This window comes from Ascidiella aspersa, chromosome 3, assembly GCF_963924565.1.
Source record: "Ascidiella aspersa chromosome 3, kaAscAspe10.2, whole genome shotgun sequence".
Classification (NCBI taxonomy): Eukaryota; Metazoa; Chordata; class Ascidiacea; order Phlebobranchia; family Ascidiidae; genus Ascidiella; species Ascidiella aspersa.
This window is the reverse complement of record NC_139449.1, coordinates 33,521,583-33,538,840: the sequence shown is the minus strand read 5'-3', so window position 1 is coordinate 33,538,840 and position 17,258 is coordinate 33,521,583. Positions and strand designations below refer to the sequence as shown.

The following is a 17,258-nucleotide window of genomic DNA, read 5'->3' as shown; positions in this document are numbered from 1 at the left end:
TCAAGTTATTGTTACCGGAAGAAAATCTTTGAAACCATTGCTGGAACCTGTTTAACCGGAAATCTGGTTAAAGGCAACTGCAAGGTTTGTAAAGATGATAAAGATGCGGAGACAAAATGGCTTCAATGTTCCCGATGTCATCAGTGGGTGCATAGTGGTTGTGTTAGTTGTGTAGGTCAGCCACCTATAGATGAAGCATATGTTTGTTTCTAACTGGAGGATGTTTCAAGCAGGTAAAATATGGTCAATTTGACGAGAGGTCCTGTTGCTAAAAAAACCTAGCTTTGTGGCATGATTATAGCATGTATACTTCTGATCCTGGTTGGTTGTTTATTTGCTTATTTTTGCCAATTCATGGTTATATCTTTTAAGCAGGTAAAATATGGTCAATTTGACGAGAGGTCCTGTTGCTAAAAAAACCTAGCTTTGTGGCATGATTATAGCATGTATACTTCTGATCCTGGTTGGTTGTTTATTTGCTTATTTTTGCCAATTCATGGTTATATCTTTCAAGCAGGTAAAATATGGTCATTTTGACGAGAGGTCCTGTTGCTAAAAAAACCTAACACTTTTTCCTGATTAGGGCGATTCCGGGAACCTTGGCCAAGCAGGTATAATACAGCTACTGGCAAAAGGTCCTGCTTGTAAAATACAAAAAACCTAATGACCGCAAAAGATTACCTCAAGGGTGCGGTTGGAAAATCTTAATCTACATGAAAAATAGATTTGTAATGCTAACCTGGAAAAAGACATAAAGTTGCTACCTTAAATAACAAATAGCTGTAGTAAAACTTATAGCGCAACTATGTCACTCATTAAACCAGTGGTTTCTAAACTATGGTATGTGGTACGTTAAGAGCTTAATAAAAAACCCGCTGGTGTCAGCTGACTTGGTGGCCACTCCACTGGATTGGTTACTCGGTTTAAAAAAATAGTCAGTTAACAACTTAACATACCTCGAAACAGTAAACATCTTATAATGCTAAAGCACATTTCGGATTGCGATATTTTTGTCTAAAATAAGTATCGGACATCTCTAATAGTAACTTCATTCGGCGCTGGTCTAGAATCCTACCTCAACAAACAATATTTGGGTTTGGGTGTGACTTAGCGTTTCGCTTTAAGGTGGGTCAAGTACTGTTAAATAATAAATATAATAATACTGGGCCAACCCACTAACTCGCACCCTAACCTAAATATTGTAGGTCTATTTAATAATAGTTGTAGGATTCTTGACCAGCGCCCTTCATTTATTTATTATAATAAGTACAAAAACTGTAAACAAATAAAAATGTAAATGCATACTTTTGCACAAAAATCAGCGCTGGTCTACAAAATATCACAGCGTTGAAACAATTATAAAAGCAACGCACAAAGTTCTCGACAAATAAATTATACAGCAAAGTTTATGGGAAATCCCCATAAAGTTGACAATTGCTGCAAAACCAAAATGCTGAGTCACCGATCTATAGCTTCGTGGAGTTTCTATTTTGAAAATGTTTTTCGTGAAATCCAAATTCAAATTGTAAACTGGGAGAATAAATACAACACTTGACCTCTGTACCCAACAAACGTGCACACAATCTCCTTCAGAAAAATATCGGGTGTGCACCTTCCACAGAGTGTAGATTGGCACCCTGAGGTGTACAATGCACCATATTGAAAAGCACTGTTCTACACCAGCGCCGTATGTCATTTGTGCAATACAAATACATCCAAGTAAGTATTACACAAATTTAGAAACACTGTTACTGTTATAGAATCAGCGTCATGAATAATGTTGTTTTAAAAATAAGGCTGTTTTACACTTAAATATGATCATGCTGTTTTTCCATTAAATAAGAAAAACAATAAATTGGTAAGAAACAGAAATGTTGCCATGCCTCTACTATAACACGTATATATAATTAACTATATTACATATCGGGGTATTATTGTAAAATATTTTACTATTTTATTAACTTTTAAATTAAAGGTAAACATATTTTTAATTTAGAAAGATTGCCAATCCTGATCAGGATAACTGATTTCATTGAGCATTTCCGAAGGCAACTTGTGTACTACATATATGGGTGCTGTTTTTGTTGGCCAATACTACTCTAGATGGACTTCACATAGTACACATTGTGTATATGTACGTTTCAGTTTTAAACAGATTAAGAATGTTAGCTATGTTTGTTTAAAATATTTTTAATGAATTAATAAGTACGCAAATAATTTACACCTTGTCTAAATGTTATCATCTTAAGTACAAACAAATAGTGTCAATATTTTCTATAGCAAGTTAAATAGTTTACTTTAATCTATTAGCTTGGTCTAGAATCCTATCACTTTTTTACAGTAATAAAATAAGTTGTTAAAAGTGGAATTCCAAGAAAGAAAGAAATACGGAGAATAAATATAAAGCTAATACTTGACCCACCCAAACCCAAACGTTAACTCACACCCTAACCAATACAAATATTGTTAGCAATATAAACCCGCGGACGAAAAAAATGGTATAATTTTAGACCAGCACCAATCTATGGTTTACACCACAAATGAAGTTTTATTTAGGTTAAAAAACATTTTATAGATGCTTTGTTTCAATTAAGAAACTTTTTCTTAAGCTTTTTGTTATTTTTTTGTTGTTTTAAGATGTTTTCTGTTTTACAGTTTATACAAATTTTCACTACCTGATTCTGATGGATGTCGAAGATCACAATCTTATCTAATTACTTTACTCAGTTGAACTTCATTCATCCGTTTTAACAAATGCGACTTTGTAAGGGAAGTCAAAATGATTGGTAATGTTATTTCCAAAAGCAGCAAAAATAACCATGTTTACCACTGGCAATAACAAATCAACTATCTATCAAATATTTTCATTTAATAATATTCTTTCTACACTGAGATAATTTAGTGAAAATAAAATATTAAAATTGCAACTGAATTATTTAAAAGTCATTTTTAACTATAAGTAACATATTCAATGTTAACGTTCGATTTTTTTAATATTTGTATTTTATAAACATTTATAAATGCATAATTAGTATTTAATCAAAACATGTCTAGATGTGGTTTTCACATTGCCCGGAAAAGGGCTTGTAATTTCACAACAAAAAATATTCCTTATTTATCTCAGTTCTAAACGATTTATTGTAGATTTTTAAATGTCCGTATCAGTAACTGGGTAATACTCGAACATGTAACAAGTATAACTCTGTTTTTAAGCTTTTTACTTACTCTTTACTAATTTTATATGTTTTTGGGTTTTTATTAGTTATATTACTTTTTTTCTTAGTATATCTATTTTGTTAAAGGAACTGACGATTTTAGAAAATGTTGAAATATACATTCCTTTTATCAAATTCTGATCCTGGTTTTACTCCAGTTTTTAAACTTTGAGTTTTATTGCTGAAAGTACGCACGTCGCAGACCGTCGACCTTCAGCTGCACATGGAGAGTTGACGCCTCTCGCTCATCCAGCAAACCTTCAAGAGCTCGAATCAGCACTTTAAGAGAATATGCGGTTCCACGCAACCATTGGCTGTGCTTAGGGTAAGATTCCAAACTGCTCTGAGCATGTTTAGGCGGATGGAACTTTGGTATGTAGCAGCTTGCGCTGCTTCATATTATTACCGGTTTAAAACCCCGGCCATCCAGATGAAGCAGGCTGGCCGGTTGTGACGTCGTCACACCAGCCTCTGTGAATTTATCAAATTGACAGCTTATTTGCCTGATCGTGTTTTAGTCGATTGTCCGAGTTTCCTCTTTTTCAAGGCGTCGCCGAATCGAACTGTTATGAATTATAATTAACGCCATCTGGTATTAAGCATAAAAGGGATTTTGTTTTGTGCCAAAAACAGCAGTCTTGCATACTGTTGATTGTAGAGTCCAGATCGCGTACGTTACGGAGGTAATTATTGTACTGTAGTGGCAAGCTTGTATTCGGTCAGCGTGTTCTGATGAATGTAAGTAGTTGCCACGTGCGCGACACGCAAACACAAAACACACGAAAAAGGCAAATGCGAACACGTACATAAAAAGGCATAAGACACGCTTCGCTTAACATGCTGCAGGGGCTACATTACTCCCCCCCAGAAGCGGGTTAAAATTTTTACGTGGCCGACCTCGTCTTCTGGGAACGTGCAGTTGCACTGGTTGCGTTGGGTCTACATAAGCAGGTTTAAGGCGATCAACAGAGATAGTTTGTCGCTGTCCCGCAATGTCTACAACAAAATACTTAGCGTGGCGTTCGAAAACTTTATAAGGGCCCTCATAAGGAGGATTTAAAGGGGGGCGGTAACCATCTTTGCGAACAAAAACATATGCACAACTTAACAAGACACGCGGAACATCAATGATAACATTACGATGCTTTGACATTGGCGTGGGGAGAAAGTTACCAATTGAGTTTCGAAGCGTTTGAAGAAACTCTGTCGGCTCACCCAAGTTAGTTGCGTGAGGGATAAAATCCCCAGGCAGGGAAATAGTTGTTCCATAGACCAACTCCGCGCTTGATGCTTTTAAATCTTCTTTTGGCGTAGCCCGAATTCCTAATAGAACCCAGGGCAATTCGTCTATCCAGTTTGCTGCCTGCATTCGTGCCATTAAAACGCTTTTCAAATGCCGATGAAAGCGTTCGACGAGACCGTTGGCTTGGGGATGGTAAGCTGTAGTGCATCTATGCTTAATTCCAATAAGCTGAGTGACTTTAGCCCACAGCTGCGACGTAAATTGTGGCCCTCTATCGGAGGACATTTCCGAAGGAACGCCAAAGCGGGCAATCCAATGAAATGCAAATGCACGTGCACACGTTTCTGTTGTAGCGTCAGGCATTGGGACTGCTTCCGGCCACCTGGAAAATCGATCTACAATTGTTAGCAAATACCTGTTGCCTTTCGATGTGGTTAGAGGTCCAACGATATCCACGTTGATATGTTGAAATCGAGCTGTTGGAATGGGATAGGTCTCCAATGGTGAATGAACATGGCGTTGCACTTTTGCTGTTTGACACTTGATGCATTGTCGGCTCCATTCCTGTATTTCTTTGTTTAAGCCATGCCAAACAAACTTAGATGCTATGAGCTTTTGAGTTGCACGAATAGACGGATGGGCTAGACCGTGAACTGCGTCAAAAACTTTTTTTCGCCAAGTTTTTGGTATAATAGGCCGTGGACTACCTGTTGAAATGTCACACAAAATAGTTACACTGGACGATCCAATACAAATATCTTCGAGTTTTAATTTTGAAATAGCGGTACGGTAGGCTTGCACTTCCGGATCCTGCTGTGCTGCTGCTAACTGAAAGTAATCAATGTCAATTAGGTCCTGCTGAACCGAATTAAGAAATACACGAGAAAGTGCATCTGCGACCACATTTTGCTTACCTTCTACATGTCTGACGTCTGTAGTATATTCGGAGATCGCAGTAAGGTGGCGTTGTTGTCTCGCAGACCAAGGATCAGCAACTTTTTTGAAAGCAAAGGTGAGAGGCTTATGATCGGTGTACGCTGTAAATGCTCTTCCTTCGAGAAAGTAGCGAAAATGTCTGACGGACAGGTGCAACGCAAGGAGTTCGCGATCGAACGCACTGAATCGAGTTTCGGCTGGTCGTAAATGCCTGCTAAAAAATGCAAGTGGCATCCACGTATTGTGAATGTATTGTTCGAGAACTGCCCCGACAGCTGTTTCGGATGCGTCGACTGTCAAGGCGGTTGGAGCCTGGTGCTGCGGATGAACCAGCGTAGTGGCATGCTCCAGTGCTGCTTTTGCTTTGTTGAAAGCACTCTGTAGTTCATCAGTCCAAACTAGTGTCTTGCTTTTTGTAGACAATGATTTGTATATCGGGGACATTATTCGTGCGGCAGCTGGAATAAATCTGTGGTAAAAATTGACCATACCTGCAAATTCTTGTAGTGCTCTAAGTGTTGTTGGTTTTGGAAAGCGACGGATTGTTAAAACTTTGTCTGGAAGTGGTCTTGCTCCATTGCAGTCGACGCGATGACCAAGGAAATCAATTGTAGACTTTCCAAACGAGCACTTGTTTAGGTTAATAACAAGTCCGTTATCTGCAAGTCTTTGAAAAATTTGTTTGAGGTGTACGAGGTGCTGCTTTATTGACTTACTGGCAACTAGAATGTCGTCTAGATAAACGAATGCAAAATCAAGCGTTTGACAAACTGTATCCATAAGGCGTTGGAACGCTTGTGCGGCGTTTTTTAACCCAAACGGCATACGTAGAAATTCAAACAAACCAAAAGGTGTGATCACCGCAGTTTTTGCTATATCTGCTTTGGCAACCGGTACTTGATGATAACCTCTTACCAAATCAATTTTAGAAAATACTTTTGCTCCCGCTAAACGTGCGGAGAAATCCTGAATATGCGGTATAGCATACCTGTCAGGTTGAGTAGCTGCATTCAATCGCCTGTAATCGCCGCAAGGTCTCCAGTCGCCAGATGACTTTGGAACCATATGAAGTGGTGACGACCATGGACTAGATGATCTCCTGATTATTCCTAATTCCATCATTTTCCGAAATTCGTCCTTTGCTATTTGCAACTTTTCCGGAGATAACCGTCTTGCTCTTGCGTGCACTGGCGGGCCTGTTGTTGGAATGAAGTGTTCCACTTGGTGCTTTGGAGCTACGCTGAATAGTGTTGGCGTTGTGATGTTTGGAAACTTTTCCAAAAGCTTTCTGTACACGTTGTTGCCCGAAACCAGCGTGTTTAACTGCGGCGCGCTTTGCTTTGCGTTGCTGATTGGAATGCTGGCAAATGATTTAGCATTCAGCAGGCAATTGTGCCGGAGGTCTACTAAGAGAGAATGCGCTCTCAAGAAATCTGCGCCTAAAAGAGGCTTTGCTACAGCGGCTACAGTAAAGCGCCAGCAAAATTTACCAGATGCCAGATCTAAACATATGTTTCTCGTTCCATATGTATTTATGTTACTTCCGTTGGCTGCGATAAGTTTGGGGCCGCTGGATTGCTTCCGTTTTTGAAGAGATGAGGCAGGGTAAACGCTGATTTCCGCTCCTGTGTCGATCAAAAAGTTTCTTGCGGATATTTTGTCCCATACGTAAAACAAATTCCCTCTTTTGCCGACCGCTGAAGCATTTAGTAGCGGCCGGCTGTGTCGTTTCCCTGAAACGAACAAGGTTGCTGACATTTCCTCGCTTTGTCTTTAAACCTTTCGTGGAAGAAACACAAACCACCGGATTCGTTCCTTTGTATTTTTGTCGTTGAAAACGTTGGCTTCTTCTTGATTTTTGCGATAGTAAACTGCTGATCATCATTTCGCGCTTGCCACAACATGTCAGCACGTTGAGCCAGAAAGCGAGGATCTTCGAAACTTTCTTTTACCAAAACAACACGAATGTCTTCTGGCATAGTTTGCAGAAAGAGGTATCGGAAAAGAAAGCATGGCACATGGCCAGCCATAAGCGAGAGCATTTCGTCCATAAGCTGCGACGGCTTGCGATCTCCAAGCTCAGTTATGTGCAAAAGCTTTGCTGCTCGTTCATACTCGGAGAGGCTGAATGTGCTCAGTAATCGCTCCTTTATTGCGTTGTACTTGTTCCTTTCTGGTGGATCTTCCAATAAATCGATCAGTCTACTTGCGGTATGCTGGTCCAAGGCAGATATGACGTGGAAGTACTTCGTTTCATCGCACGTAATTTTTCTTAAGTGAAATTGCGCTTCAGACTGTTGAAACCATACTCGAGGTTGCTCGACCCAAAACGTCGGAAGCTTCAGAGAAACGGCGCTTTGCATGCTTGAATCTTGATTTTCAACCATTAAACTCGTCTATAGCCAAGAAATTTCGTTTCTTGGACCGGGGTCACCAAATGTAGTGGCAAGCTTGTATTCGGTCAGCGTGTTCTGATGAATGTAAGTAGTTGCCACGTGCGCGACACGCAAACACAAAACACACGAAAAAGGCAAATGCGAACACGTACATAAAAAGGCATAAGACACGCTTCGCTTAACATGCTGCAGGGGCTACAGTACGTATATATCGCAAGTACCTGTAAGTACTGTTTGTCGTTTGTTTATTTGCAATAAATATTCTTTCATTGTGCTTAAACCCACAGGTATGACTGAACAACTTAATCGGAAGCCATTAATTGTTTATTTACATTGTATTATCAACATAACAACGCAAACACTTAAAACGTTCAAAGCACTTCATGCAATAATAAATGCCATATTTTTCTGTGATGTCAGATATTACAAAGCTAAATTTTCTTTGATCGTCGGTGTTAGTTAGCTTTATCAAGGCGACAAAATGGGACGGGCCACTTGTAGTTGAGACTTCCATAATTATACATGCCAATGCGAGATCCTTGTGATGGATTTGTTGCAACGTACCAGTGGACCAATTGACCCGAACCTGATGGACGACTCGGATACCAACGCGCGTAAACACTTCCACCAGTTAAATTTGTCCGATCATTTAACGCATTTGCGCAATTGTTTTTGGTTCGATTCCTGATTCCTCGAGAAAATTTTCGTTTGTGCCTGAACTGGCAACGAGGATTTTGATGTCAGCGTTCGCTGGTTGCTTGAAATGTGTTTCATCGACACGCCAGAGCAGTTTGCTGTGGCTTTTTTGCTTTTCAGGAAATCTGTGCGGCTTGCAGGTGAAAATCCCTGCGCGGTGCGTTGCAATTCTGACGTCACCAGGAAGCCGTTGTTTTGCGCGTTGCATCTCGGTCTATCGCTTTGTCCAACGCTTGTTGTGTTTGTTTTCTGAAATTTCAAAATATTTTTCCGGCAGATGTGTGTTCGAAATTATCTGTAGCAACACTCAGTATTCAAGTTATTTATATTTTGGTTATAGACACACATATTTTCTATACTTATATATATATATAGGCGCGACAGGTTACACTTAAAGTTTGAGACAATTAATTACTGCAATTTGTAATTACTCACGTTACATCTTTTGCGATTCAATACAAAATTAAATTCTATTGAATTTTAACATTGAGCAACATTTCCTTAAAAATTTGCATTTTTTTTTAGTTTGCACAATTCGTTCAATGTAAGTTTTAAAATAACGACGCATCACAAGAAAATACGCTTTGAAGTTGCTGCTTATTCACTATTGCTTTCAACAAAAGGCAGGAAATGGGGTGTTCCTAAAGTTGTGACTTGAAAGCTAATGTTTCGCGTGTGGATAAATCATTATGCTTGATACGAGATGTTTAAACTCGTGTGTAAACGCGGCTGCGTGATGAGAGAAAAACAGACAAAAACCCAAAACGTACCAAATGTTTTAAAGAATTCGGAAATTTAACACGAAATTATTTCGTGCACAACAAAATTAAGTCGTGATTCACAAGTTTAACGCGTTGATTTCAAACTATTGAGCTCCAAGCACAAAAATTAAGCTCTTTTAACATTTATCAAAAGATCGTGCGATCGACGTTTAAGCTTAGACTTCATAGATATAGACTATACATAATTTGCGAAATGCGATACATAATGGTTTAATAGAAAGTCGCATTAAAACAATTTACAGACCTTTCAGTCGATATTTTTACTTATTATATATATAATTTTGTTTTTATTTTAAAAGATAATAGATTTTTCACCTGATAAACTAGGCAGAATCAGTTATTGTGAAATCCATAATTCCGTTTCGTTTTCCATGATTCCAAACGGTGGTGATGTCTTTATCGGCAACGCTTGTTTATATTTCGTGTTTCGAATTCCAAGCAAATGCTTTGCTGACGCTATGGAGCGTCTCTTCACGTATCTTTCGATGAGATTAATTTCTTCTAAAGCTGGCTTCTTGCAAGTTCCAAACATGACAGTTTTTATGCGGCTGTTTGTAGGTGGTCCATACAGATTAAGGCACATATTTTTTCTTTGAGCTTCGTTTCTTCAGTCTTCTTGGGAAAGTAGTTTGCAGGTGGTTCGTTCCTCACACGCGGGCATCAATTTTGTGGGGGGTATGGGTCCGGATTAATGGTCTTCATTTATATAATTGCCAAGATGAATCGACCACACTCCTACAAGATTTGAGATGGCCTGTCTTCGTGAGGCCATTCAGGTCCAATTCTTTCCTTTAGTTCAGATACATGAACAGTCAATTTTTGCTGTCTTCAGTCAAAGCTGTAAAAGCCTCTCTCTGGTTCAGTCACAAAAGCACTCAAGTTTGCTGTCTGAGTAGAAGCTATAAAAGCCTCTATCTCTCTCTCTTTTTCTGATTCATATTGATTGAACACGCCATTTATAGACGAGAATCAGTTAAGAAAATTTCTGCGATAAAGAAAGATTTACGTCATTAATTCTTATAATACTTAACAAAATATCACGTGATAACAAGGCGTGGTCTAAACCTTTTTCTCTCGACTCTTATAGACGGAAATAATATTTTTGTCCAAATATGGCTTGAACAAAAGCGCTTCGCTCTACATTGCGACGTAACTGGCGTTCGATTCTAAAATAATGGATTGTTGACAATAAGGCGAATTTCAAAACAAAGCGCTCACATTAAACGGATATACGTAACATCACATACAGCTCTGACGCATAAAAATTGGTGTAACAAGGCATTCGTTGCAAACTCTAGCAAGAGATATCGGCAATCGAATTTAAAGAAAAACTTTCATGACGCAACATTAAGGCGATAAAACAAAGAATTAATTTGATGTGCTGACGTGTTGCGACAGATATTCTCTTTGCGATAAATAACGCCATACCTCTTCCGCTATATAAATCCAATAGATTAATTGTTGTCTCTTGCTCGTCGCGATGTATTCGTCAAACCAGCATAATCAATCTTAATCCACGATAGTATTTAGATAATTCGGTGAAATCACATTATGTAGACAAGTGAAGCCTAAATTATTGTAACGCTATTTAGTTTACAATTAAGCTGCATGGCAGAGCTTTGTACTTCTTGAGTAAATATATTAGCGATACTTTACCAGCAGTGGCCTAAATCACTATTACATATCTACATTTGTCGTGTATTTACTTTAAAGTTGGCTAGTTTTTAAGAGGTTTAGTATTGTTATGTCAAAAGTTTAAGGTTTTTGTAGTTTGGCGGTTCACGTTTTTTCACTTCTGTAGTTGATCGCAGTCTCTTAACCAAGTTACGCCTGGATGAGCAATCACGCCAAGTTACGCCTGGATGAGCAATCACGCCAAGTTACGCCTGGATGAGCAATCACGCCAAGTTACGCCTGGATGAGCAATCACGTCAAGTTACGCCTGGATGAGCAATCACGCCAAGTTACGCCTGGATGAGCAATCACGCCAAGTTACGCCTGGATGAGCAATCACGCCAAGTTACGCCTGGATGAGCAATCACGTCAAGTTACGCCTGGATGAGCAATCACGTCAAGTTACGCCTGGATGAGCAATCACGTCAAGTTACGCCTGGATGAGCAATCACGTCAAGTTACGCCTGGATGAGCAATCACGTCAAGTTACGCCTGGATGAGCAATCACGCCAAGTTACGCTTGGATGAGCAATCACGCCAAGTTACGCTTGGATGAGCAATCACGCCAAGTTACGCTTGGATGAGCAATCACGCCAAGTTACGCTTGGATGAGCAATCACGCCAAGTTACGCTTGGATGAGCAATCACGCCAAGTTACGCTTGGATGAGCAATCACGCCAAGTTACGCTTGGATGAGCAATCACGCCAAGTTACGCTTGGATGAGCAATCACGCCAAGTTACGCTTGGATGAGCAATCACGCCAAGTTACGCTTGGATGAGCAATCACGCCAAGTTACGCTTGGATGAGCAATCACGCCAAGTTACGCTTGGATGAGCAATCACGCCAAGTTACGCCTGGATGAGCAATCACGTCAAGTTACGCCTGGATGAGCAATCACGTCAAGTTACGCCTGGATGAGCAATCACGCCAAGTTACGCTTGGATGAGCAATCACGCCAAGTTACGCTTGGATGAGCAATCACGTCAAGTTACGCCTGGATGAGCAATCACGCCAAGTTACGCTTGGATGAGCAATCACGCCAAGTTACGCTTGGATGAGCAATCACGTCAAGTTACGCTTGGATGAGCAATCACGTCAAGTTACGCCTGGATGAGCAATCACGCCAAGTTACGCTTGGATGAGCAATCACGCCAAGTTACGCTTGGATGAGCAATCACGTCAAGTTACGCCTGGATGAGCAATCACGCCAAGTTACGCTTGGATGAGCAATCACGCCAAGTTACGCCTGGATGAGCAATCACGCCAAGTTACGCTTGGATGAGCAATCACGCCAAGTTACGCCTGGATGAGCAATCACGCCAAGTTACGCTTGGATGAGCGATCACTAATCACAATTTTAATTGAATTAACATAATATACCGTACTTAATTATACGGAAAATAGTTCAAATTTTAGTAGAACAATGTATTTAAAGAATAAGCGTTTTGGTTATACAAACTACACGTATGACTCACTTAGTCGCTGTCAAACATGAATGATTTACAACTATAGATTATTTTTCTTGATTTCACTGTCTCAAACTGGTTAATTACGTTATTGAAATCTGTTGTTTCCAATGTTTCTCGTTCAACGCTAAGAATAGCAGAATAACTGAGACGATCCTGTCCCATTGATACACGCAGATAAGACAAAATAAGTTTCAATTTGCTGAACGACCGCTCACAGCTTGCAATTGAAACTGCATCTCTTGCCAGTTCTTCTTTTTTCCACCTCAATCCCCAGATCGAGTGTTTCGTTTTGGCCTGTTATACAGCAGCTTGGCTGATCACGAAATGAGTCTTGACTTTCATAGTGATTTTAGTGGTTTAGTTTAGTGTTCATTTTGTTTTTTATGATGTCCTACACCAGTGGTTCTCAACCTTTTGTGCTTTGTGGCCCCCTTTGAAAGGCTCTCAACCCTCGTGGCCCCCTGCTTATAAAAATACCAAGTATTTTGTTTAACGACGCTGAGAAAAACGTATGAAAAGTTTACGACTGAACAGAGGCGTAACTAGGGGGGTGCGGGGTACATAAGTCCCCGGGCGCCAAAGGTAGAGGGGTGCCAAAATGAGGCTTACAAATTTTTCACAACAGGGCAAAAAAAACGACCACAAGCAAGATAGCACCAGCAGCTGTGACAGACGTCATCTGATACGCCACCCATGCCCAGACTGGTGCTGCCAATATACTGATTCTGCGTGCAGCTGGTTTCATGTAGCTTAGTGCTTCTTAACCTTTATTTTAACGTATTTTACTAGTTTTACTTCTTCACGTTAATAACAAATACAGCAACTAACCAACGAATAAATGCACTTACTAAATATTGTACAAATAAGTCATTTCATTTTGAATTAACTTAGTTAGTCATTACAAATATTGTTCTTCGACGCCGCCAAGGTATTTTTTTATTCGACTCTGTTTTGTACTGAGCCAACCGATGTCATTACATTCGTCGAGATGATTTCTCAATTTTCGTTTTATTAATGCGTTACTATTAGCGTACTTGACAAATAAGCTGTTCATGAACCGCTGAATGTTGCCCTAAAAATGACCTTGAATATTTTAATAACCCTGTAGCGTGCTTTATGCGTTTTACGATGGAATATTTTTTTTGCAACTTAACCCCCCTAAAGAAAATTGCAAAACCGTTGCACCTGGCACTGCGCACTAGTTGCTCGCCTAACAGCATTTCGGACACTTAATGATGAGGCAAGGGTAGAATCAAGTAATAATTGGCCGCCCGAAAAAACGCTGACGCCGCACTGCGTGGCTATTGGCTACGTATGAAGCAGAACAGTAATTGTTTCGCCACAGCGAAAGGCGTTTAACCAAACTTGCCACTGCCGAACGACCAATTAGGCGTAACTTTATACGAATAAAAAAAAAAAAAAAAAAAAAAAAAATTAAGTTAACTGATAAATTTTGAAAATAGTAACGCTTTGGTTTTCGTAATATCTAGCTAGAGAGTTATGCCCGTGCCCCCCCCCCCCAATGACCGCTTCGTGGCCGCCCAGGGGTCGAGGGCCACGGTTAAGAAACCCTGTGTTATACTTTACATAAAACTACACGTGTATAGGTGACTGAAGACATAGTTCATGGATTTCCGATTTGCGATCTTTGCTACTAATTTTTAATACTTTTTTAGTTGCTGGATTATAATTGCTACTTTTACGACCGATTAGGGCTATGTTTAGTCGGAACAATTATACGGTATAGTTGTGCAATTGGGTTGGGCACCACTATTACGCCTGTATAAACTTTGTTTTTTTGCCCAACTTAACGATTAAAACTTCAAAAAAGTTCTCGCTAATTTTTTTTTTCGTGTTTTGTTGACAGTTGTATTTAGCACAAAGTCTCTGTGAGTACCATTGCATGTTTTAACAGAACTTTTTGCGCTACGTGCGACCAACGATACACATTTACTCTTTTTTATGTTGTCCAACTAATATGTAAATCCAAAATACCGAATTGCTTTACGTAGGGGACGCAAAGCGCAGGACAATTACCGAAGGGGGCGCGGTTTAATAAAGGTTAAGAAGTACTAAGCTACATGAAACCAGCTGCACGCAGAATCAGTATCTTGGCAGCACTAGTCTGGGCGTGGGGGGCGTATCAGATGACGTCTGCCACAGCCGCTGGTGCTATCTTGCTTGTGGTCGTTTTTTTTGCCCTGTTGTGAAAAATTTGTAAGCCTCATTTTGGCGCCCGGGGACATATGTACCCCGCAGCTGCGCCTCTGTTCAGTCGTAAACTTTTCAAACGTTTTTCTCAGCGTCGTTATTAAATACGGCTTGTTGACGTAAAATATTTCCGGTCGGTTGGCACAAACTTCCTATAGGCCTATACAACAGGGCTGCGGAGTCTGTTAAAATAACCCGAGTCCGACTCCGGTCAGCACAATTAACCCAAGTCCGACCCTACAGCTTGTATTTTATCCATTTACGCAACTAAATTAGGGTGGATATTCAGCAATCCACTCATATGGGTGTCATAATTGATCCACAGACAATACAAGGTTTACAAATATTTCACCATTTTGTATTACACTTTTACAACTTACATTTTGTCGCCTTCGGACTTTGGACTCGGGTAGTTTTAAGTTGTCTTACTCGAGTCGTTCGAACCGCAGCCTTGGTTAACTCACACTTATAACGTTGTAAGCGCGCCCGTCGGATTTTGTTATCGTTATATAGAATGACAGAGTCTAAAACTCAACAAAGTCATAAAGGCGCGGCATCCAGCTAAAAAGCGACATTGATTCTGCTTGTTAATAGGCTCTTCTTATCAAGAACTGTAAATTGTTATCAACACATAACGCAGGCCTAACAATCAAAAATGCATAAGATCTGATTTCACATTCGTAAAAAAGCCACATCAGGGCTTGTATTATGCAGGGCAATGATACAAGGTAAAAATGCGATTTGTTTTTCAAAAATACGTATTGATTTAGCAAAGTAACCTCTAAAGGTAGGTTCTTCACTGTTTGAATAGATAATTTTTGTTAGCCCGGGGTCTATGCTGCATTAATTGTTTTTCGTTAAAATTAGCGCTAAATTTTGGGTCGTGTTCAGATCCGACTCAAAGTGAATCTTCTTTTTTTTCATTTTGCTTCCATCAGTCTTAACTGTTAGGGTATTTAAAAGGTATGTGAGGACATTAAAGAATTAGGTTGCTACTGAAAAAACTGTCACTTATTTGTAAATTATTTGAATATTTACAAGACTGACTAAGTTACGGTTTTATTTCATTATTGAAAACTCTTGCTAAATTCATGTCAAAGTCATTTCCTATCTACAATTTCGGTTCTGCTGGATTTAAACGCTGCATTTGAAGTAATTATATAATGCATACTAGGCAAAAGTAACAAGTATAACTCGTCGTCATGACTCTGTATATTAATTACTCTGTGTTTGTCCCGCATTATTTCCCGATGGATATCTCGGAAACCAACGCACGTAAACACTTCCACCAGTTGAACTTCGTATTTCTCCATTCTGTGCAAATAAGCGGGAATTTATTTTGCCCACCACAATGTAATAATTAGGGCGATTAACTTGAACGAAGTCAAAATTTTTGTTAAAATTAAGTCAAAATTTTGTTAAAATTTACACGGTTAAAATTTGTCAAACTTATTTAAAATCAAATTCGTTTACAAAATGCAAAAATGCCGAAAAATTGTAACAAAATAATAAATACTGCAATAATCTTTATGAAACATGTTTAACGTCTTAGGTTGATCTAACTTCGAAAAAAAGTTTAGGTTGCTGTAAATCTCTGATTTGAATGTGTTATTAATCATTGATTAATCAGTATTTGATGCGTGTAATTGGTGGTTATTTGCAATTACCGCGTTGGTTATTTTGGTGAAATGATAGCTTATTGTTATTTTTATGAACTAATTTAAGGTGTGTTTGTATTGTGCAGGGCAATGATACCATGTAATATTGCGATTTTGGTTTTCAAAATAGGTTCTTCACTGTTTGAATGCACAATTTTTGTTAGCTCGGGGTTTATGCTGCATTAATTGTCTTCCGTTAAATTAGGCGCTAAATTTTGGCAAAAATAATATATCACGATCAGAGACTGTATTCAATAAAGCGATTTAAAAAGAGCAGCAATTTACCACATGAAGTTTTTAAACTACGACGAACCAGGCACGGTAGTTGCTAGGACTAAGCTGTAGCTGAAGCACTCCTGTCCTCCGAGCCTCTTCCTTCGCTTGACGGGCTCCTCCCTGGCACGTCCTCGTCTTCTTCCAGAATGAACACGACCTCCATGCATCCTCTGGTCGCCCACCTCTGCAAGAGGGAACGGGAGAACAGGAGCAGACAAGTAGAGAAGGAAGTGTGGTGCGATTTAAATTGCGGAATGTTAGTGTATTTTGGTTAAAGATTGTAAACCAAATTGATGTTTTATGTTTTTTATCGTCATGCTCATAACTGATGCAACAACTTTTTTCTGTAGAAACAAATTTCCCCCAATACCAACATGCCTTTCTCAGGAATATTATTTGCATTTAATAAAATAATATGTTTTCTCTCATCGATTTTTAAACAAGGCCAGTTTAAAGGTCAGGCTGCGTATGGGTATTGTGCAATTGAGACTTTAATTTTTCAGGGTAATTGTCTAATTTAAAATTATTTTTAATTCAATTTAACGCACTTGTCTATTTTTTACTTTTTTGTCCTGACTTGCTGACTCGTTCAAAGCACTTCATGCGATGAGTACGTGGCTAATAAATGCCACATTTTTCATCAACCTGTTCCTAGCATACTTAGGCGATTTGAACTTATAATGAATATAACCTCAATCGC

General features: G+C 39.3%; 1 protein-coding gene across 1 annotated transcript; it reads right to left on the bottom strand.

Annotated features, from left to right (window-relative positions):
- Positions 1 to 6,726: 6,726 nt before the first annotated feature.
- On the bottom strand, positions 6,727 to 7,781 carry LOC146162606 (uncharacterized). The gene has a single exon (XM_083385246.1). The coding sequence runs from the start codon at positions 7,779 to 7,781 to the stop codon at positions 7,101 to 7,103; it is 681 nt and encodes a 226-aa protein (XP_083241372.1). The 3' UTR covers positions 6,727 to 7,100.
- Positions 7,782 to 17,258: the final 9,477 nt, after the last annotated feature.

Excerpts from the sequence above, each read along its gene's own strand:
- LOC146162606 (XM_083385246.1), bottom strand. The coding sequence starts at position 7,781 with ATGGTTGAAAATCAAGATTCAAGCATGCAAAGCGCCGTTTCTCTGAAG.